This window comes from Capricornis sumatraensis, chromosome 9 (genome assembly GCF_032405125.1).
Source record: "Capricornis sumatraensis isolate serow.1 chromosome 9, serow.2, whole genome shotgun sequence".
Taxonomy (NCBI): Eukaryota; Metazoa; Chordata; class Mammalia; order Artiodactyla; family Bovidae; genus Capricornis; species Capricornis sumatraensis.
In genome coordinates this window covers 12,584,822-12,607,376 of record NC_091077.1, presented here as the reverse complement: position 1 = coordinate 12,607,376, position 22,555 = coordinate 12,584,822, and the positions used below count along the sequence as shown (strand labels likewise).

Here is a 22,555-nt window from a genome sequence, read left to right as displayed (position 1 = left end):
TCATGTCTGACTCATGGCAACCCCATGGACTGTAGCCTGCCAGGCTCCTCTGTCCATGGGATTCTCCACACAAGAACACTGGAGCAGGGTGCCATTCCCTTCTCCAGAGGATTTTCCCGACTCAGGGATCAAACCTGGGTCTTCTGCCTTGCACGCAGTTTCCTGACTATGTGAGCCACCAAAGAAGCCCTGCCTTTCAACTTACTAATCACTTACTGAGACTTACTATATGCTCAACAGTATATGAGCTTCCCTAGGTGTTTCAAGAACCATGTTACAGAAAACAGGGGTTTTGAAGGCTTCTTCCTGCCATCAAGGTCAAGCCAGCCTCTAGCAGCAGAAGTCAGCCCCCAGGGAGCATAAGTTGGTACAACCACTTTGCAGAGCAATTTGGCAGGATCTAGTGAGGCTGGGAATGCATAGAGCATACAACTCAGCAATTCCACTCCTGGGCATATGCCCTAGAGAAATGCACTCACAAGAACGAGGGGACAGCTTTGTTCAAAATAGCACAAAGCTGGAAACAACCCAAATGTGTAAATACATGGTAGAATGTTCACAGCACGGAATACCACGAAGCAGTGAAAATGGATGGATGGGACCATTCTTGTCAAGCAGATTAAGCTCATACTTCTTACATACTTCTCTAATTAAACTGTAACATAAGTATCATATACTTCTTATATTCTTATATAAAAGTGTAAATACATAAACGGAAATGATAAGCGCAAAATTCAGGGAAGTGCTTCTGGATGGAGAGAAAAGAATGGGGCCAGGAAAGGGAATGCAGGGCCTTACACAGTATTAAAAAGATTGCATTTTTAAAGAAAAAAGTTATTGGAGTATAGTTGATTTACAGTGCTGTGTTGGTTTCAGGTATAGAGCAGAGTGAATTGGCTTTGCATATACACACATCCACTCTTTTTAGATTCTTTTTCCACATAGGTCATTATAGAGTATTGCGTAGAGTTCTCTATGCTATACATAAAGGTTGCGCTTTGTTTGGTCACCAATGTTTACTTTTATTGGTTGTATATTTTACTGCAACTTCCCGTGCTTTCAAGAACAGTTGAAATATACTGTTTTCTTAGTCAAAAAGAACCTTCGGTGAAATATGGATAAGACCTTTTTACTAGATATTCCTAAAGTTTCTGATTGAAAAAAAAAAAAGGAAAAGATAAAGGAAAATCAAATGATGTATTGTTGGATCTGTGTAAAGGTTAATCTACTTGAACAAGTAGTCTTTGAATGGAATATCAAATTCTTAATCACATAAGGGTTTCATTTCGATGGCAGTTTGCCCCATCACCTCCCTGTGCTCACCTCCTCCACTTCCCCCTCACTCACTCTGCTCCAGGCATGCTGGCCTCATCACTGTTCATCAAACCCACCAGATGCAGCTCAACCTCTGGCCCTTGGCACTTGCTGCTCTCTCTGCCTGGCACGCTCCTCCTTCGGCTCATGGCTTATTCACTCACTTCCTCCAGGTTTTCATTCAAATACCACCTCCCTGATGCTAGTCTTCCCTGACTTCTAGCCCTCCTGCCCATAATACATCCCATCCCTTCTCTGCTTTATTTTTTCTCTAAAAATATCTCATCAACATCTAACACACTAGATACTGTATTCATTCATGCATCTTGTCTTTCTTCACCACTAGAATGCTAGCCCTACAAGAGGAGGGATTTTTGTCTGTTTTGACCACTGCTGTGTTCCAGAGCATATAGTAGTTGCCCAATAAATATTCATTGGATGAATATTGTTCATTCAATATTGTTCATGCAAATGTGCATTCAAAGAATATTTGTTATATGATTTGTTATATGATTCTCCACTTGTTTTAGAATTATTCTATTACACCTTTTTAGAAATGATTATTTCTATCACATCTTTTTTTATAATACATTTTTAAACAACAACAAAGTCAACCATTGAGCTGTTGCACACACAAGTTTCCTAGTAAGCAAAGAGAAAAGTGCTCGATGCCATGATATGTCCAAGGAACCTTCCAAGGTCATGACTCAAAGGACAGTGGGCACAGCAAACAGAGCCCCCGTCAGAAAGCACTAGGGCTAGCCCTCATAACAGACCACTCAAACCTGAAAGCCTCTACCAAAAGAGCCCAACTGGCACAGCTCCTTCTGTGAGAAGCAACGTTGCTTTAAACAACAGATACATTTAAAACCTGAATTATGACAGGCCAGCCAACACAGCATGGACACTAAGACCCATGACGTCTGCCAAGAGAGAAAGGACCTGGAGCAGCGACAGGGCCCAGAGGAGAAATAGAATCCCAGGGAAGAAAACTTGGAGAAGGAAGTGGCAACCCACTCCAGTACTCTTGCCTGGGAAGTCCCATGGACAGAGGAGCCTGGCGGGCTACAGTCCATGGGGTCACAAAGAGCTCAGTCCATGGGGTCACAAAGACCCGACTTAGCGACTAAACAACAGAGAGAACTGTGATTCCCACACAGAAACGATCCCATCAGTTCAGCTCAGTTCGGTCGCTTAGTCGTGTCCGACTCTTTTCGACCCCATGAACCGCAGCACGCCAGGCCTCCCTGTCCATCACCAACTCCTGGAGTTCACCCAAACCCATGTCCATTGTGTTGGTGATGCCATCCAACCATCTCATCCTCTGTTGTCCCCTTCTCCTCCTGCCCTCAATCTTTCCCAGCATCAGGGTCTTTGCAAATGAGTCAACTCTTCACATCAGGTGACCAAAGTATTGCAGTTTCAGCTTCAACATCAGTCCTTCCAATGAACACCCGGGACTGATCTCCTTTAGGATGGACTGATTGGATCTCCTTGCAGTCCAAGAGACTCTCAAGAGTCCTCTCCAACACCACAGTTCAAAATGCATCAATTCTTCGGCATTCAGCTTTCTTTATAGTTCACCTCTCACATCCATACATGACCACTGGAAAAACCACAGCCTTGACTAGATGGACCTTTGTTGACAAAGTAATGTTTCTGCTTTTTAATATGCTGTCTAGGTTGGACATAACTTTCTTTCCAAGGGGTAAGCGTCCTTTAATTTCATGGCTGCAATCACCATCTGCAGTGATTTTGGAGGCCCCCCCCCCCCGCAAAATGATCCCATAGAGGATTATAATCCCATAGAGGAAAACTGGGCTCTCATATAGGAGAACTATGAGGAATGTCCCCCAGTGAATAGGGCTCTTGGGAGAGAAGGAAAAGACTTAGCTCGGAGGGGAGGAGTGAGTAAGCAAGCGGGTCCGAAAACATCACAAAATGGTAAAGCCTATACTGGGACTGGATAAAGGGCTTTGGGGTCAGTAATGGAGACTGGCTGACTAGCCACCAAATCCATTTCCATTTCCTTCTAAGCACAGTGTGCTGTTTCCCAGCTTCCCTGGGCCATGTATGGGCATGTGCCTGAATTCAAGCAGAAGTCTGTATGAGTGAACGAGGTTATGAGCCAGGTTCTAACCAGAACTCCACAACCGCCTCCCTGCCCCAAGCATCACCATTCACGTTCATGTCTCTCCTATGATTTCCTGTAGACAGATAGACCCAATCTGTGAGTCAACAATAGGGAACCACAATGTATAATGAGGGCCTGGGTCCCTCAATCACTGTGCAGAGGAAAGAAGCCTGCCAACGAGAAACAACTGTTTTGATCTTTCAACAAGCAAGAAATAAAACTTCTGTTGTGTTTAAGTCATTACCTAGTTTTGGATTTTGTTGTTGCCGTTATAGCAGCTAGAGTTACCTTATACAAGGTGGAGTATACACCTTCACCTTTTACCTTTTACCTCTGGCTCATTGTATCAGATCTGAAACCTCCTCAGAGGCATGGATTGCACCTTACTTCAACTGGTTTTCTCCATAATCCCACCACAATCTCTCGCACCCTGAAGTCCTCAAAAAGCATTTACCAATTTAAAATAAAGGCAGGGTATTCCCCCAAGCAAAGCAAAAGGACCACGTGTGCACAATAGTTACAAACTTGAATTCTGGAATGATATCATCTCAGGTTCAAATCCCAGCTGCATCACTTACTAGCTGGGCGATCGCAAGCAAGTTCCTTCTATGCTTCAGATTCTTCAGCGCTCACATGGGAATATTAATGTTTCCTAATTCATTGGATTGTTGTGAGGATTAAATGAGAGAATGCACGTAAAGCACTTTGGAAGCAGTCAATTCTAATAAGCCATTATTCTAATTGTAACAGAAAGCATCTGCTGTGATCTCCAGCCGAGATGAGGAGGTGAGGGGGGTTGGGTAAGAGGGCAGAAGCACGCTGAAGAACATGGGGGCTCAGCATTTCTGAGCCCAGCCTGGATGACATTAATCCTTACATTTCCAGAGTTCTCATCCTTCAAGATAATTCTAAGAAACACAGTACAGGCCACTTACCCTGTTAGCACCACCACAAAGTCCATCACATTCCAGCCATTCCTCAAGTAAGAGCCTTTATGGAAGGCAAATCCAAGGGCGATGATTTTAATTCCAGCCTCGAAACAAAAAATTCCAATGAAGTATGGTTCTGTGTCATCCTGGAAGAGGGAGAAGGTAAGATTAGTGTCTTTGGCTGGGCAGAGGGCGGCATGAACAGGGAACCACCCACCCAGAATCTCTACCCACTTCCCCTCACCTCTCCAGACTTTCCAGCCCTCACCGCGCCTCACGGCATCCTGCCTGGAGTAACCTTGTCCAAAGGCTACTGCGAGAAAAACAGAAGCATGGAAAAGACGACTCCTTTCCATTTGGCCAACTTTACACACTACTTAGGCCGCCATGTGTGACTATTTAAATTGAAATGAAGGGATTTCCTGGTGGTCCAGTGGTTGGGAATCTGCCTGCCAATGCAGGGGACACGGGTTCGATCCTTGATTGGGGAAGATCCCCTATGCCGTGGGGCAACTAAGCCTGAGGGCCGCAACTATGATGCCTATGCACCTAGAGCCTTGCTCTGCAACAAGAGAAGCCTCTGTAATGAAAAGCCTGGGCACCGCAATGAAGAGCAGCCCCCACTCACTGCCACTAGAGAAAGCCCACGCAGAGCAACAAAGACCCAGCACAGCCAAGAATAGTAAACATATAATAAAAAATAAATTTAAGGGAAATAAAATGAAAGACTCAGTTCTGCTGTCACACTAGTCCCATTTCTGGTGGCTAACATATCGGACAGTGCAGAGGTTGGATATTTCCACCACTGTAGAAAGTTCCACAAGAAAGCGTTGGTTTAGAATATTTACTTATCACATACATCATCGAGGACCCTGGGGTTGGTCGCTGTGCACTGGTCTCTCCTCCAAGCCCCCAAATCTGACATTTGTGATGATTCTAAGCTGGTGTGCACCAGTACAGCAGTTCAGGTTGCGAAAATATTGGAATGAATACTTCTGCACTGGCTGGCAAATGGCTAATGTTCCAGCTCCCAGCTCCCTGCCAGACCTCCGGCCAGGTCTGGCTTCCAGCTGACACTCTACAGTATTAATACTTGGAAGTAAGCTATAGGCTTTGTTCCATCAGAGCCCTCCGTCGCTGTCTCCCTCATTTGTTAGTGACAATGCTTCTCAAGCTTCAGTCATTTTCATTCTCCTTCCATGAGCTTTCCCATACCAGCTCACCATTGCTACTACTATTTGCTTACTATTCTTTCAACAAACTCTTTTTACTTAGCCTGATCTTGAGCAAAAACAAACAAAAAAGTTTTAAGTCATTGTTTTTCTGGACTAGTTCTATTTTTAGGAAACACATTATAATACACATGTGTGCTGGGTTGTGTCTGACTCTGTGACCCCATGGACTGTAGCCCACCAGGCTCCTCTGTCCGTGAGATTTCCCAAGCAAGAATACTGGTGTGGGTTGCCATTTCCTACTCCAGGGGATCTTCCCGACCCAGGGATCAAACCCACGTCTCCTGCATCGGCAGGCAGGTTCTTCTGCAGCGCCACCTTGGAAGCCCAATACATAGTTATTAACATGTAAGAGCCTTGAGATCATCAATATTATGTGGATTAGGAAGGAGTGACTTCTAACATCTCTCTCTCCCTACACTTGAGTTTTGAAAACTGGCTTTGAAATGGTGATGGGAAGGAAAAAGTTCTCCTTCTTGGGGTTGTTAGAATGCCAGGAGGCAAACCAGGGGGCTGGGGGATGGCTTGGGGCATCGAGAGCGAACTTAGTGCTACTTTACAGTTCTGCAGAGTTCTACCAGATCAAACTGGATTTTGACTGGATTTTGACTCCAGAGCTGATATTCATGTATAGTGAAGCTGGAGAAAAGAGAAACCAGCTAAATGATACCCTAAGCAAGCAACCACGCAAAAGTCAGAATGTGGGACCTTCCTTAGGGCAACTGGACTGGTTTCTTCAGAGTCAATGGCAAGAGAGAAGATAACTGCCTTAGATTAAAAGCCTTAACATCAAATCTAGACCATGTGCGGATCTTGGTTCAAACAAAACAACCTGTAAGATGCCATTTCTGAAGGAATTGTGGATATTTGATTACTGGCTGGGTTTCTGATGATTCCCAGGAACCACTGGCGTGTTGGATGTCAACATGTCACTGGGGTGATGTAAGAAAGCGCCTTTTTTGGCCACTCTATGTGCCTTGTGGGATCTTAGTTCTTCAACCAGGGTTTGAACCCAGGCCATGGCATTGAAAGCACCAAGTCCTAACCACTGGACCACCAGGTAAGTCCCAGAAAGTGCCCAAATTTTGAGCAATGCCGACTTAAGTATATGGCAGTGAATTGATGTATTGCTTGGGATTTGCCTTAACATACTTTGGCCAAGAAAAACAAACCAAGGAAATAAAAAAAAGAAAGGAAACGTGAAGTGAATCAAAACCTTGATATCTGTTGTCTCTGGATGATGAGTTCATGAGGGGTTCATGGTACTGTTCTCCATGTATTTATGTATGGTCAATATTTTTCACAAGAATTTTGGTTTGTTTTTATTTTTTAAAAATTTATTTATGTATTTAAATTCTTTTGGCTGTGCCACTAGACTTGCAGGATCTTAGTTCCCCATCCAGGGATTGAACCTGGGCCCTAATAGTGAAAGCACCAAGTCTTGCCACCCAATTGCCAGAGAATTCCCCAAAATTTTGTTCTGAATGTGACTTCTCATGGACAACGTGACCCCTCCATCCCTCTCCAGATTCACAAGAGGTCTGCTGGGGGCGGGGGGCGGGAGTGGAGGACGGGCAGCGAGGACTTCTCTCTCCCCAGATTATTGGTATTCATGAAATTTAGGTTCCCCAGGGCTTCCACGGTGGCTGAGTGGTAAAGAATCCTCCTGCAATGCAGAAGACATGGGTTTGATCCCTAGGTTGGGAAGACCCCTCGGAGCAGGAAATGGTAACCCACTCCAATATTCTGGCCTGGGAAATCCCATGGACAGAGGAGCCTAGTGGGTTCCAGGTCATGGGGTCGCAAAAGAGTCGGACAGGACTTAGCAACTAAACAACAACAGGCAGGGGGCCCAGGATCTGGTTCTTGGAGACAAGGCTAAGAGCCCAGTCTGCTCTCAGATCCCACAACCACATCAGTGTGCCACCAAAGCAGAGACCCCGGTGGAGAGACGTCACTCACCAGTCGTTCAGACATCGGAGTCTTGTCATCGTCAGGGAGGTGCTGCTCCAGGGCGAGGACGATGCAGTTTGCTATGATGGTGGCTAAAATCATATATTCAAAGGGAGTATCACAGAGTTAAGGAAAATCTTTCCAGCTTTGTTTAGATTCAAAGCACAATTGAGTGGAAGATACAGGGGTTTCCCACATGTCCCCTGCCCCCACACAGGCACAGCCTGCCCTGTTATGAACGTCCCCCACCAGAGTGGTTCATTTGTCACCCGTGATGAACCTACACACATCACTATCATCCAAAGTCCTTAGCTTACTTTACGGTTCACACTTGGGTGTCGCACATTCTGTGAGTCTGACATGGATCTACCAACACAGCTTCATACAGAGGAGTTTCACTGCCATGAAACCCAGCAGGTGATTCCGTAAGGAAAATGCAGATGCTCTTCCTCCATCTCACCTCCAACCTCCACTGGACAAATATCAATTTAGCACCTATTGTGTGCCAGGTCCTGGGCACAGGGTCACAGCTGAGAGTAAAACTGACAAATTTCTGCCCTTGTGGAGGAGAGGCATACAGTACTGTGTGGCGAATGCTGCAGAGAGAAAACGCAGGAAAGGAGGTTGGTGGTTGCAGTTTAAAATACAGTGATCAGATCTGATATCAAAATGCCCATCTTGATGTCCATCCACAGAAGGATGGATAAAGAAGATGGGGTACATACATGCAATGGGCTATTCCTGAGCCATAAAAAAGAATGGAATAATGCTGTTTGTAGCAACATGGATGCAATTAGAGATTATCATATAAAGTAAGTCAGATAAATACAAATAAATGCCATATGATATCACTTATACGTGGATTCTAAAATATGATACAAGCGAACTTATTCACAAGACAGAAACAGCCTCACAGACTCAGAAAACAAACTTACGGTTACCAAAGGGGAAAGTGGGGTTGGAGAGGGATAAATTAGGAGTTTGGGATTAACATATAACTATTATATATAATATATATATAACGTTAACATATTAACTTATATATAAAATAGATAATCACCAAGGACCTACTCTATAGCACAGAGAATCTGTTCAACATTCTGTAATAACCTATACGGGGAAAGAATCTGAAAAGGAATGAATATATATATGTGTGTGTGTGTGTACATAACTGATTCACTTTGCTTACACCTGAAACTAACACAACATTGTAAATCAACTACATTCCAATTTAAAATAAAAATTAAATAAAAAATAAAATACAGTGACGGGGTTTGATATCAAAAGCATGATCAACAAAAGTAAAAACAGACAAACTGGACTTTGCCAAAATTTAGAACATTTGTGCTTCAAAGGACATTGTCAAGAAAATGAAAAAACCCAACAGAATGCAAGAAAATATTTGCAAATCATATATCTGATAAGGGTCTAGTATCAGAATAGATAAAGAACACTTACAACTTGACAAGAAGAAGACAACCCAATTAAATAACGGGCGGAGTTTGAAAAGACATTTCTCCAAAGAAGATTAGGAAAATGCAAATCAAACCACAATGAGATACCACTTCACATCCAGTAGGATAATAAGAATGAAAAAACCAGAAAACAGTGAGTGTTGGTGGGCTTCCCTGGCGGTTGAGTGGTAAAGAATCAGCCTGCCAATGCAGGGGACACGGGTTTGATCCCTGGTCCAGGAAGATCCCACACAGTTCAGGACAAGCCAGCCTGGATGCCACAGCTGCTGAGCCAGTGAGCTGCAACTAGTGAGGCTCACGTCCTCAGAGCCCATGCTTGGCGACAAGAGAGGAGCCCCCACTCTCTGCAACTGGAGAAAGCCCACACGCAGCAATAAAGGCCAGTGCAGCTATAAATAAATAAATCTTAAAAAAAAGAACTGGGTTGATTTATTTAAAAAATAAAGTGTTGGTGAGATTGTGAGAAACTGGAACCACTGTACTTTGCTAGTGAGAATGTAAAACAGTGCAGCCACTGAGGAAAATAGTTTGATGACTCCTCAAAAAGTTAAGACATAGAATTACCATAAAATCTAGCAATTCCACTCTTAGGTATACACCAAAAGAACTGGACAACCAGTACTCAGATACATGGTCACAGAAGCAATATTCACATTTAGCCAAAAGGTGGAAACAACCCAAACGTCCATCAAGGAATGAATAAACAATATATGATATATCCATAGAATGGAACATTATTCTGCCATAAAAATGAAGCACTAACTCACACTACAGTGTGGAGGGGCCTCAAAAACATCATGCTAAGTCAAAGAAACCAGATACAAAAGACCATGTATCGTATGAATTCCATTGATATGAAATGTCCAAAACAAGCAAGTCCACAGTCAGAAAGCAGACTGGTGGCTGCCAAGGACTGAGGGGGCTGGGGGAGGGGGCGATGGTGAGCAGTTCCTTAGTGTTTTGGAACTAGATAAAGGCGATAGCTGAACACCATTCCGAATGTACTGAATACCAAGGAATTAAAAATGGCTAGTACTGTTCTGTGAATTTCACCTCAATAAAAAACAACATGGTAGTCAAGCCTCCAAGAATCAGCCCTTTCAAGATCCAAAGGAGGGAAGGTGTAGGTCATATGGCCATTTCTAGATGCATATTCCCTCTCTCTTTGGGCACAAGCACCTCCCTGAAACCTGGAACACTGCTCCAGCCACCAGACAGTCCCGCTGGAGGGTCTGCCCTTGGGGAGGGTCTGTCCTGTTCACTTCATATCAGGACCTGCTCTGCTGAACAGCAGGTGGTCCACAATATCCCTGCTTCCCCGGCCAGATCTGCAGAAGCATCCTCAGGCCAACAACCTTAATAAACAAAATTGGCAATTTCTTTTCTTTTTAATTTAATTTTTAAAATTTTATATTGGAAGAGAAGAGAAAAGACCTAGGAAAACAAATTCAAAACAATTAACAAAATGGCAATAAGAACATACATATCAATAATTACTTTAAATAAAAAAGTCAGTAAAGAATCTGCCTGCAGTGCAGGAGACCCGGGTTCAATCCCCGGGTTGGGAAGATCCCCTGGAGAAGGAAATGGCGACCCACTCCAGTATCCTTGCCTGGAAAATTTCACGGACAGGGGAGCCTGGTGGGCTACAGTCCATGGGGTTGCAAAGAGTCAGGCACGACTGAGCGACTAACACCCTAACACAACAAAACTGGCAATTTCTGAGAAGGAGGCTTAGGTGTGGAGAAATGGATACTAGAGGGAGAAAGCCTGAGGGTATTGGTTACTCTGGAGCAGGGTCTCCCAACTTCCACACTACTGACATGATGAGGGGCTGATTGTGGAGCTAGAGAAGACTCTTGAGGGTCCCTTGGACACCAAGGAGATCAAATCAGTCAATCCTAAAGGAAATCAATCCTGAATATTCACTGCAAAGACTGACACTGAAGCTCCAATACTTTGGCCATCTGACGCAAAGAGCCAACTCACTGGAGAAGACCTTGATGCTGGGAAAGACGGAAGGCAAAAGGAGAAGGAGATGGCAGAGGAGAGATGGTTGGATGATATCACCAACTCAATGGACATGAGTTAGAGCAAACCCAGGGAGATAGTGACGGATAGGGAAGCCTGGCATGAGGCAGTCTATGGGGTCACAAGGAGTCAGGCATGACTTAGCAACTGAACGACAACAATAACAATTCTCTGTGGGTGGGGTTTCAGGGCAGCTGTCCTGCATATTGTAGGGTGTTGACCAGCGTCCCTGGCCTCTACCCACTAGATGCCAACAGCAGCCTCCTCTCCAGTTAAGAGAATCAAAACTTACGACAACCAAAATTCATCTCCAGATATTGTCCAGTGTCCCCTGGGAACACTGAAATTCACTGTTGTGCCGAAGGATCAAATGGCATTTCTTGAACTTGGCCGTGTTGATGAACTACTGCCCTCCTCCCAGCTTTCTCTCTTGGAAACTTAACTAGCCTCGGTATCCCGTTTGGCCCTAGAGTTACATTTAGCATCATGGAAGCTTCATAAAAACCAAGGGATCTTACAGGCTGGAGTTGGAATATATACCCACTTTCCAGGTGTGAAAATGAAGTCTGAAATAGGACACCTGGGAGTAAGAGTCTAACAAAGGAAAAGCAGGTCTTCTTTGTCACCAGCTTCAGCCTTTGCCTCCAGCTGAAAGCGGTCGAGCCATGCTCCACGCACACTTTGAAAAGCAAATCCAAGACTCAGGGCAATTTGGGGAGTCAACAAAAGCCATTCCTGCTGACGATCATCTCTGATTGGCTTCCTGCCTCCGAGCTGACGGTCATTAGGAGCACAGAGAACAAAGCTGGGCTGTGTTGCACAAATACTCCATTCTGCCTCACCCTGCAGCCCAGAAAATAAGAGACAATATTTGTACACAAAGAAGCAATGCCAAGCCCTTCCCCGGCCTCCCCTCGCCGAGGCTTCTGAAGCCATGATTTGAATCTGATGATTTCGCTTTCCTTCTCTGCCAACTAGCTCCCTGTTTGCCTCTGCACCAAGCTGCTGCCTCACTCTTGGGGCCCCCTGGCCTCCTGCCCCTAAATGGCTAGGATGTGACTTCCTTTGTATCTGATTCGAGCTGAGGTTCCAGGAAGAGTCCCACAAGACCAGCAGCAAGCTGCACTTTCACGGGCTGCATTATCAGGCTTTCAATTGCCCGTGGTCACCTGGGTTTCAGACCCAGAGCTCTCCAGTATGACAATGAAGTCTTAGTCAGCATGCAAACCAACAGAAAGAGGCTGCCCATGCCCATCTTATTTCTTTTTCTTATTTTTTTGGTCAGATATGGATACACTGGCTTCCCTGGTGGCTTAGCAGTAAAGAATCTGCCTGCAATGCAGGAGACATGGGTTCGATCCCTAGGTTGAGAAGATCCCCTGGAGGAGGGCATGGCAACTCATTCCAGTATTCTTGCCTGGAGAATGCCATGAACAGAGAAGCCTGGTGGGCTACAGTCCATGGGGTAGCAATGAGTCAGACATGACTGAAGCCACTTAGCAGGCACGCATGCATAGATACACTGCTATCAAATGTCACCTCCCTCTCTCTCTCCATGCACCCTGCCAGTGTCCAAAGACACACCCCAAATGGGAACCTGCAACACTGACCTTACACCCTTGTTACTTAAGATGTGGTCCACACCCTTGCTATTTAACATGTGGTCGACGAACCAAACAGCAGAGGCCAACACCCAGTAAAAAAGCAGAGCGTCAGGCCCCATGCTGACCTGCTGAGTCAGAACACACATTTCAGCAAGATCTCCAGGGGCCCCGTGTGCACACTGAGGTTTGGAAAGTGCCGCCTTAGATCTCTTTCAGGGGGGAGGAGGAGCCCAGGTTACTGTGGCTTTGAGTCATCCAGAAAGAAGTGGGGCTCGCCTTTCTGCTCCAAGCCTTCTCCTCCATGCTCTGACCCCAGAGGAGGAGAATTCACAAGGCCTGGACCAGTCTTCTGCCTCCACTTAAGGTGAAACCCAAGACCTTCATGGAACAAGAGTGATGTTGGAATGAGATGAAGAAGCAGCACAGAAAATTCTGGTTTACTGCACGCGGAAAGAGTCACAGCCCTCCCATGGCTACCACCTCACTCAGAAGAAAAGTCAAAGTCCCCCCAGCAGTCCTGCACGACCTGCCCCCATCTCCTCCATTCTCCCCCTGGTTCACTTACCTGCGGCCATACTGGCCTCTCCATCTTTCTCAAACACACAAGGCACCTTTTACTGCCAGGGCCTTTGCACCTGCTATTCTCTCTCCTAGAATGCTCTTTCCCCAGAGACCCACAAGATTCCCTCCCTCTCTTCTAGGTCTTTTCTCTTTTCTCATCCTCAGTGAGGCCTTTTACCCCATTTCCCTACTTAATTTTTTCCTTGGCCCTTGCCCCCAAACACCTGCTATATTTTTCTCCTTTACCTGGTTTCTCTTTTCTTTTGCCTAATAGACTCTAAGCCCTATACAAGCAAAAAACTTTGTTTTGTTTGATGCTTTGTTCTCAGCACCTAAGAGGGCATCTGTTCCAGAGTAGGTGCTCAGTAAACACCTATGGAAGAAAGGAAGCGTGGGTGGGTCCTGCTGTCAACATCTCTCCCCTCACTTCATCATGTGCCAAGTCTCCGTAGGCACGTTAAGGACACAGATCAACTCGAAATCTGCAGTGATGTGGCTGGTGCACAGACACCAAGATGGGGTACTGAGTTCTTGGCACAGGAGATTCTTTCCCCAGGTAGAGGTCAAAGATTGTCCAGGCAGGGGGAGATGAGGCTTTTTCAGCCCAACCCCGAGTCGTGCCTGATCCTCCCTATTTAGAAAGCCTGGGTTCTAACTCATAGCTGCGGTGAGCAATGCCTCTGTGAGCTGAGCTGAGCCTTCCTGCTCCCGGATTGGTTCAGGGAGAAAACACCTGTGTCAGCGGGATCCAGACTAATCAGCCAGCCGAAGAGGCCAAGAGAAGAGGGAGGGAGATGAGGAGGAGAGACGCACCCCTGGTGGGAGGAAAAGCTGGCTCCTGAAATGGCTCATGAAAGTCAGACTAGCAAACAGCCCTGCAGGCGAATACAGATACTCAGAACTTCCCCCACAATTAGACAGATCAGGGCCCCCAGTGGCCCCAGAGAGGGGCTGTGTGTACACAGGACATGACCTAGTGGTTTCTTTACGGGGAACAAGGGCCGTGTCTGTGAATAGGAGCTGTTCTTGGGAGCCAGAGCACCAAGGAAAATCAATTTGTAAAGTGGGCATAGCTGATGATCCCAGCCCCTTAGCAAGACCTTGCAGAATGTTCAAATGATCCATCTTTCTCTTTGTGGTACCTTGCCCCATTCCCATCTCATTTCCAGCCTTCCGCAGTTAAGTGTGAAAAATCAAATCAGGTTTGTTAACCCATCAAAGTCTTGTCTCTACTACGGGGGCTGCCTGATGGGTGTGTTCTGAGCAAACAGATACTTCAATGAGTCAATCAGGCAGTTGAGATGGTGGGGAGAAGCCAAGCAAGTCTTATTTTCATGTTAGTTCCATGCTTTTCACCATTACCAGGAAACGAGTAGGGGGTACCAAGGCCTTGGGTATAGCACATATTTCTTGCTCCACTAAACAGATGCCACGGTTTAATTCAGAAATATGATCAACTATTATGAGGCCATTAACAGATACAACAATCATAATTACAGCTGTAATTTATTGAGCACTTTGTTGGGCAGACACCAAGTTAACCACTATATACTCATTGTTTCAGTTAATTCCTTGCAAAAATTCTACAAGGTAGGTTCTATTGCAAGCTCCACTTTCCAGATAAGAAAATTATGACTCAGAGAGGCTAAACAAATTGCTCAAGGTCATATATATGCTAGGGTTCACTTCAAAGTCATGCTGGTGGGGGTCCCCACAGACCACTCAACAGCTTACGCCTACTTGCTAGAAGGTGGATGTTTTGGCCTTTACTTAAAAACTGGAGTTGGGGTACACCTGGGATTTTAACCATGATGAGGCCAGCTGGATCAGTCTTCACCTGAGTTCCACAATCTAATATAGTAATTATCAACCAATTATCAATCAATGGATCATATCAATCAATATCAACTTCCAACAATCCAAAGGGTCTTTCTCGAAATCGCAGACATCTCGAACTCTCTCCACCAGCGGATCAGCTTGAGACCTATGGATGTGAAGCACTAACAAGGGCAGTTCTGGCGAGGCCCAGAATGTTTTCAGCACCATGGCCAGTGGCATGAGGCGGGCTTTTAATTACTTGGCAAATAAAGTCTCGGAGACAACTGCAAAGACCTACTTTTAACATACACAGTACAGGCACACACACGCGAAAGATTCTTTATGTCAGCAGGAAAATCTAAGAGAAAATTTAAATCCCAACACTAAACGTTTTGGGGCTTCCCTGGCGGTCCAGTGGTTAAGAATCCTTTTGTCAATGCAGGGGGCACAGGTTCGATCCCTGGTCCAGGAAGACCTCGCATGCTACAGGGCAACTAAGCTAGGATGCCACAAATAGTGAGCCTGCACTCTAGAGCTGGTGTCTGGCAAGTACAGAGCCTGTGTGCCTAGAGCTATTGCTCCGCAATAAGGGAAGCCATTGCAATGAGCAGCCTGCACACAGCAGCTAGACAGTAGCCCCCACTTGTTGCAACTAGAGAAAGTCTGTGTGCAGCCGCGAAGACCCAGAACACCCAAATAATAAATGAATAAAAATTTAAATAGATTTATGTGCTATTTATTTTTTAATGTACACAATGATTTCCAATTCTTTGGTTCTGAAAAGAGACGTCTATCCAGGGCAGTTAAATTATGCTTCTGCTCAGAAAACTGGATATATCTGCATGAGAAACTATAGAGCAGGGCAATTGAAAGGATTTCCGGGTCAGACATGGTTTTGGCCTGGGGGCAAAGGAGTTTCCTTCTCCAAGCATCCGTTTCCACACACACATATATATACACACATATAATGTGAAATGTACCTCCTAGGGCTGATTGAGAATGTAATGAGTGGATACATACAATAATACACGCAGAACAGGGCCTGGTATATAGCACTGGGTTGGCCAAAAAGTTCACTCAGGTTTTTCTGTAAGACATTACGGAAAACCTGAATGAATTTTTGGCCAACCCAGTATGTATTCAGTAAATCTGAGTATTTTGTTCTTGTTTACTCTGGTTCTTGTGATGATTAGAAAACTTTCTATGCTTATGAAAGCATAATACGAGGTTCATCTCATTGTAATCATGCAATCAATGTTTATTGTTTTTATTTCAAATGCCGCTACTACTATTATCAACTTTTTCAATTTCTTTTTTAGTCATGTAGTCTCATTCCCCTCCCTTCACTGAAGAGTATAAACACCTACTCTCATCATGGCTGATCAGGTTGTGTCTCAAATCTGATGTATTTTCAGGAACAAAACACAGTGAGTCCACACCCTGAATATCAGGCTTAAAATAAATGTTGCAAAAACATCCATCAGATGTTTCATACAAATGGGACCCTATAATACACAACCTTTTGTGTCTGGCTTCTTTCACATAGCATAATGTTCTTGGGTTTATCCACACTCTGGCATGTATCCAGAATTTGCTTCTTCTTATGGCTGAAAAATATTCCATTGTATGGATATATCACAATTTAAATATCCATTTACCCACTCTGGGGTTGTTTCAAGGAAGAGGGGGCATGCATAATGGCTACGGTGTTTCCTTTTGGGCTGATGAAGATATTTGAGAACTAGATCAAAGTGGTGTTGGAGAAGTACTAAATGCCACTGAACTGTCATTTTACTTTTTATGCTTTTTTTTTTTAATTTAAATTTATTTATTTTAATTGGAGGCTAATTACTTTACAATATTGTATTGGTTTTGCCATACATCAGCATGAATCCGCCACGACTGTACACGTGTTCCCAATCCTGAACCCCCCTCCCACCTCCCTCCCTTTGTGTTTTTTAATGAATTTTTATTGGAGTATAGTTGCTTTACAATGCTGTTAGTCTCTACTCTATAGCAGAGTGAATCTGCCATGTACATATATCCCTCCTTATTGGACTCCCTTCCCATTCAGGCCACCACCGTGCATTAAGCAGAGTTCCCTGTGCTGTATACAGTCATGTCCTCATTAGTTATCTATTTTATACATAGTATCAACAGTGTATATGTGTCAATCCCAACCTCTCAATTCCTCCTCTTCTCAAGTCCCTCCCCTCTTAACCCTTTGGTATCCATATATTTGTTCTCTACATCTGTGTCTCTATTTCTGCTTTGCAAATAAGATCATCAATACCATTTTTCTAGACTCCACATACGTGTCCTAATATACAATATTCAGTTTTCTCTTTCTGATTTACTTCACTCTGTATGATACTCCCTAGGTCCATCCACATCTCTACAAATGACCCCATTTCCCTCCTACTTATGGCTGAGTAATATTCCATTGTATAAACGCACCAAATTTTCTTTATCCATTCATCTGTTGATGGACATTTAGGTTGTGAAATACAGTTGATTTGCTGAATTGTACACTTTAGTTATGATACGTGAATCTTAATTTTTAAAAAAACCTCTGTCCTTTATCTTTCTCCTTTTCCCCCACCCCTTGATTTTCAGAGTTCCCCTCATATGTTTTTTACTCACTGACTTTTGCAGCTAACTTTTTGCTCAGACAGCCTTCAAGATCCCTTTTAGAAAACAAATGGTTTTAATTATAATAGGAATATGTGTTTATTGTGTTTTTAGTCCTTAAAATTGATAATACGTCACTGGAAAAGTGAAACGTCCTTACACCACCCCACTTCCCAGAGATAATCAGTGCTGGCAGTTTGGTGTTTCTCTTTCAGACTTTCCTCCACACACATTCTTCACACTGGCTGCTCTCTCTCACCTCCTTCAGGCTGTACTAAAACACCTCCTACACTGTTGGTGGGAATGTAAATCGGTGCAGCCACTATGGGAAAACAGTACGGAGGTTCCTTAAAAACTAGAACTAGACCCACCATATGATCCAGCGATCCCACTCCTGGGCACATACCTGGAAAACACGAAAACTCTAATTTGAAAAGATATAGGCTCCCCAGTATTCACAGCAGCACTATTTAAAACAGCCAAGACACGGAAGCAACCTAAATGTCCATCGACAGAGGGATGGATAAGCAAGATGTAATATTCCATATGGAATACTACTCGGCCATAAAAAAGGAAATAATGCCATTTGCGGCAACACCGATGGCCCTACAGATATCATACTCACTGAAGCAAGGCAGACAGAAAGACAAGTGCATGAGGTGGTTCATATGTGGAATCTAAAAAAGAGAAAACGATACAAACGCACTTACTTACAAAAGAGAAACAGACTCACAGATACAGAAGACAAATTTATGGTTACCAAAGGTGAAAGGGGGTGGGGGAATGAACAAATTAGGAGTATAGGATTAACAAATACACACCACAATATATAAAACAGACAACAAGAATTTACTGTATAGCTTGGGGAACTACATTCTATGCCTTGTAGTAATTATAATGAAAAAGAATCTGAAAAAGATTATGTGTGTGTGTGTGTATATATATGCCTGAATCACTTTGCTGTACACCTGAAGCTAACGCCTCTGGCCAATTCATGTTGCGGTATGGCAAAAACCAAAACAATATTGTGAGGTAATTATTCTCCCATTAAAATAAATACATTATTTTAAAAATTATTGTAAACCAACTAGAGTTCAGGTAAAAAAAGACAGTCTTCACAGTAAGGCCTTCCCTGGCTTCCAGGTCTAAAATCTCAACACTGTCAACCCTTCTGCCTCTCTGCTCTGGTTGTTTTTCACTTGTTAGTTTGTTACAATTTTCCACATAAACAAATTACATCTTATTTTTTTTAATCTTACCTACAGAGTTCTCCCTCACTGGAACATGAGCCCTAACTAAAGGGAGGTGGGGGGGAGCCCCAAGGATTTGTCTAACTTGTTCTTGATTGTATTTTCAGCAAGGAGGACAACACTGACACATAGTAGGTGCTCAGCACATACCATTAAACGCGTGAAAACAAGCGTATCAAATTGCATTCTGTGACACATAATGTCCCATGATTTGCTGTGCCCCTCACCACACTGGACGCATTTTCTACATTGAATGTCCCTCTTATAAAAGGCTGTGCAGTATTACCACGAACGGATGCATCATCACTTATTTAATATTCCCCTAAATGATTCCAGTTTGTCGCTATTACAAGCAAAGCTGTGATGAATAATCTGACCATACAACCTTGTGCATTTGTCAGGATTTTTTTTTCCTGCCAGCTAGATTCCAAGATGTGGAATTGCTGGGTTAGAGGGGGGAGTGCACACTTGTTGCAGACACTGCCAAATCAACCCTGGAGCTTCGCAAAGTTCTATTTCACACTGTTTTTAGAAAGTGAGGTGAGTGTGTGCATTCACTCTGAAATTAAATCCGTGATTTAAATGTAAAAGTTGCTCTGCAACAAAAAGTTCAGATGTGGAAGAATTAACACGACTCATGGAAGACAACACAATACACACACACACATCACAATGAAGTTCCCTTGATGAAAAACAAAAAGGGAAAAAATATCAAGGCACGTCTGGAGCAGGAGGTGTTGGTTATTTTTAAATAATAATAACTTTGGAGCCTCTTGGAATCTCAGGCTCCAAAGAAGGACTGAGGACTTCTCTTTGTTTTTCTCTCTCTCTTTTGTCAGGACAGAGAAGTTCCCTGGAGACACCTGAGTGATGTGAATTCTGCCTCCTGGTCCAATTTACAACTGCGTTCCCCAGTATGTTCAGGCTACCGAGGGGAGATTGTTCTCCTATCTCGTTGTACTGTCACACCTGTGCAGTGGTCAGCGATATCCTCCATTTCCTTGGCATCTTCTCTATACATTCCATCTACCCTTTGGCTTAAATCCAAACCTGGAAATATCCTGAAAACAATTAACTCCAAGCACAGAGGGCCAGTGGCAGCTTCAAATGAGTTCCCCCAAATAAAAGGAAAATCCAAATCAGGGAGACATCTGCAATGACCCTAAGAAGAGCCGCAAGAGCATCAAAGAAGGACCCTCCCAACCCAGGTGAGGTGAGAAAGGTATGCAAGAAGCCAGTTGAGGTGAAGAAGGCTCCCTCAAAACCAGGTGCAGCCAATGAGAAGGCCCTGAGAAGGGCAGCAAGGCCAAGAAATCCCCTCTCCCAAACCAAACAAGGCCACAAAGCTCCCTCCCAGGGCCACTGGGCTCAGTAGGAAGCCCAAGGTCAAAGCCTTCGCACCCAGGATGCTGGGATCCACAGGAAAACAAAAGCTGGGAGCAAATCCGGCTGTTGGTTAGTTGCTAAGTCATGTCCAACTCTTTTGCGACATCTCTGTCCATGTGATTTCCCAGGCAGGAATACTGAAACGGGTTGCCATTTCTCCAGAGGATCTTCCTGACCCAGGTATCAAACCTGCGTCTCCTGCATTGGCAGGTGGATTTTTCACTGATGAGCCACCAGGGAAGTCCCAAGACTCTGGGAGAGCCTGTAACTATGATCTTCAATTTCCATGTGGAGAGACCATTGTCCAGGCTGATCCCTTCCATCCCTGATCACTGGAGGACATCTTTACCTCCTCCTCAATAACCAATGTCAACTCCAAGCCACTTGAGCCATGCACACCCAGAAGCAACAAAATGCCAAAATGCCCCTCCCATCATCTTTCTCTCTAACCACTCCTCCTCCCAGCTAACCAAGTCTAAATGCAAACCAACATCCATCCTATGAAGTCCTGCACCCTGCTGACTCCACCATTTCCCAGCACTCTCTCCTACTTTCATCACCTTCCTTGTCAATCTCATGTAGGATGGTTATATATCACTTCCAGAAAAAGTACACCTCTGGATGAACCCAACCAGCTGCATTTCTGATTCTAAACCTTGTATGGCCATTCAAGATTTATAGCATCCTGGGAGCTTGCCCGGTGGTCCGGTGGCTAAGACTCTCAGCTCCCAGTGCAGGGGGCCTGGGTTTGACCCCTGGTCAAGGAACTCGATCCCACATGCTGAAACTAAGTTCAAAGGCCAACTAAAGGTCCTGTACACTGCACAGAAAGATGATCCCACGTGCCACAACTAAGTCCCTCTTAAAACTCTCCTAGTGAGGGTCGCCAAATTCCTCTAGATTGCCAAATTCCAGGGCCACTTGTCTCTGCTCAGCTGACTTGGTCATGCCCTCCTTTTATGTCTTCCTATTAACTTCGTGTCACTTCTGTTTCCCCTTCTCACGTCCCCTTTTCTACTAAATCTCTAAATGTTGGTTCTCCTTGGGGCTCAGTCCTAGGTTTTCTTCCATTTTTTACCCAGATCCACTTTCTAGGGGGTCTCATGCATTTTGATGTCTTTTGCTGTCTCCTTCTGCCCTTTCCTCCCACCTATCTACTCATTGCTTTGTTCTGTGTCCTGGGAAAAGCAGGACTTCATCTGGTAAATGGCATTATCCAGCCTTCCTCATCTCCTGCCTTCTGGGTGGGTTTGGCCAATGGGAAGCAAGAGATTGGAGGAAAAGATGGGGAGTTAGGCTATTTCTTCATCCTCCATTTCCTCCCTGATCCATAGTGGGGTTCTGGCAATGGTTGTGTCCTGTTGTACCTTCCCAGAGACATCTCAAACTTCATGGGTACATCTATATTCATTTTCTATGGCTCCTGTAATAAATCACCCCAAACTGAGTGGCTTAAAACCCACCCATAAAAACCCATAAAAGAAATTTACTCCCTAGCAGTTATCCAGGCTAGGAATCCACAATTCAAGGGTCGGCAAGACGAAGTTCCCTCCAAAGGTTCTGGGGGAGGATCCTTTCTTGTTTCTTCTAGCTTCTGGTGCCTCTAGGTGCTTCTTAGCTTTCAGGAGAATCACTCCAATCTCTGCCTCTGTCTTCACATGACCTTCTCCTGGATCTTCTCTCCTCCTCATCTCTTCTAAGAACACTTGTCACAGAATTCACTCACCACTACATCCTCAGCACCCCTCCCAGTGCTGAGCATAGAGCAAGACCCCAATAAATGTTGGTCAAATGAGTAAATGAATCCTCATCTATTTCATTTCTCTCTATATCTCAGCAGCGGCCCTTCTGCATCTTCCACCTTCTCTTCCAACTCTCCCAGCTGTTGCACTGGCAACCCAAGTTAAACAGATTTTCTGGAAAGCCCCAAGTCCCAGGTGAAACCTCCTTCATTTGCTCCCCTATGCACTTCTTCAAATATTTGGGTCTTCCCAGCCTTTTTCTCTGCTGGCCCTGCCATCCATGAAGATTCTCCTTGAGGCTTTATCATTAAAAAAATAAACCAATATATTCCCTGCCTCCAAAAGAAGCTTTTACTTTTGCAAACTCTATTGATTTAATCCTAGAGGCTGCTGGCAGCGGTCCCAGGAGCTTCATCAATATGACAACACCCAGTGCAGCCGAAACAGCAAGAAGGCTTGGCCAAGATCTTCTGCTTGGGTCTTCAGTGATCCTGA

The 22,555-nt window shown here is 44.4% G+C and overlaps 1 protein-coding gene across 3 annotated transcripts in view; it reads right to left on the bottom strand.

The window, feature by feature from the left end:
* CACNA1A (calcium voltage-gated channel subunit alpha1 A) overlaps positions 1-22,555 on the bottom strand; it is a 248,549-nt gene that overhangs the window by 193,729 nt on the left and 32,265 nt on the right. For all 3 annotated transcript variants that reach the window (XM_068980960.1, XM_068980958.1, XM_068980959.1), the window contains exons 2-3: positions 7,572-7,677; positions 4,384-4,523 (exon numbers count right to left, since the gene is read on the bottom strand). In XM_068980960.1, coding sequence (XP_068837061.1) covers positions 4,384-4,523; positions 7,572-7,677 — 246 coding nt within the window. The remainder of the gene's footprint in view (positions 1-4,383; positions 4,524-7,571; positions 7,678-22,555) is intronic.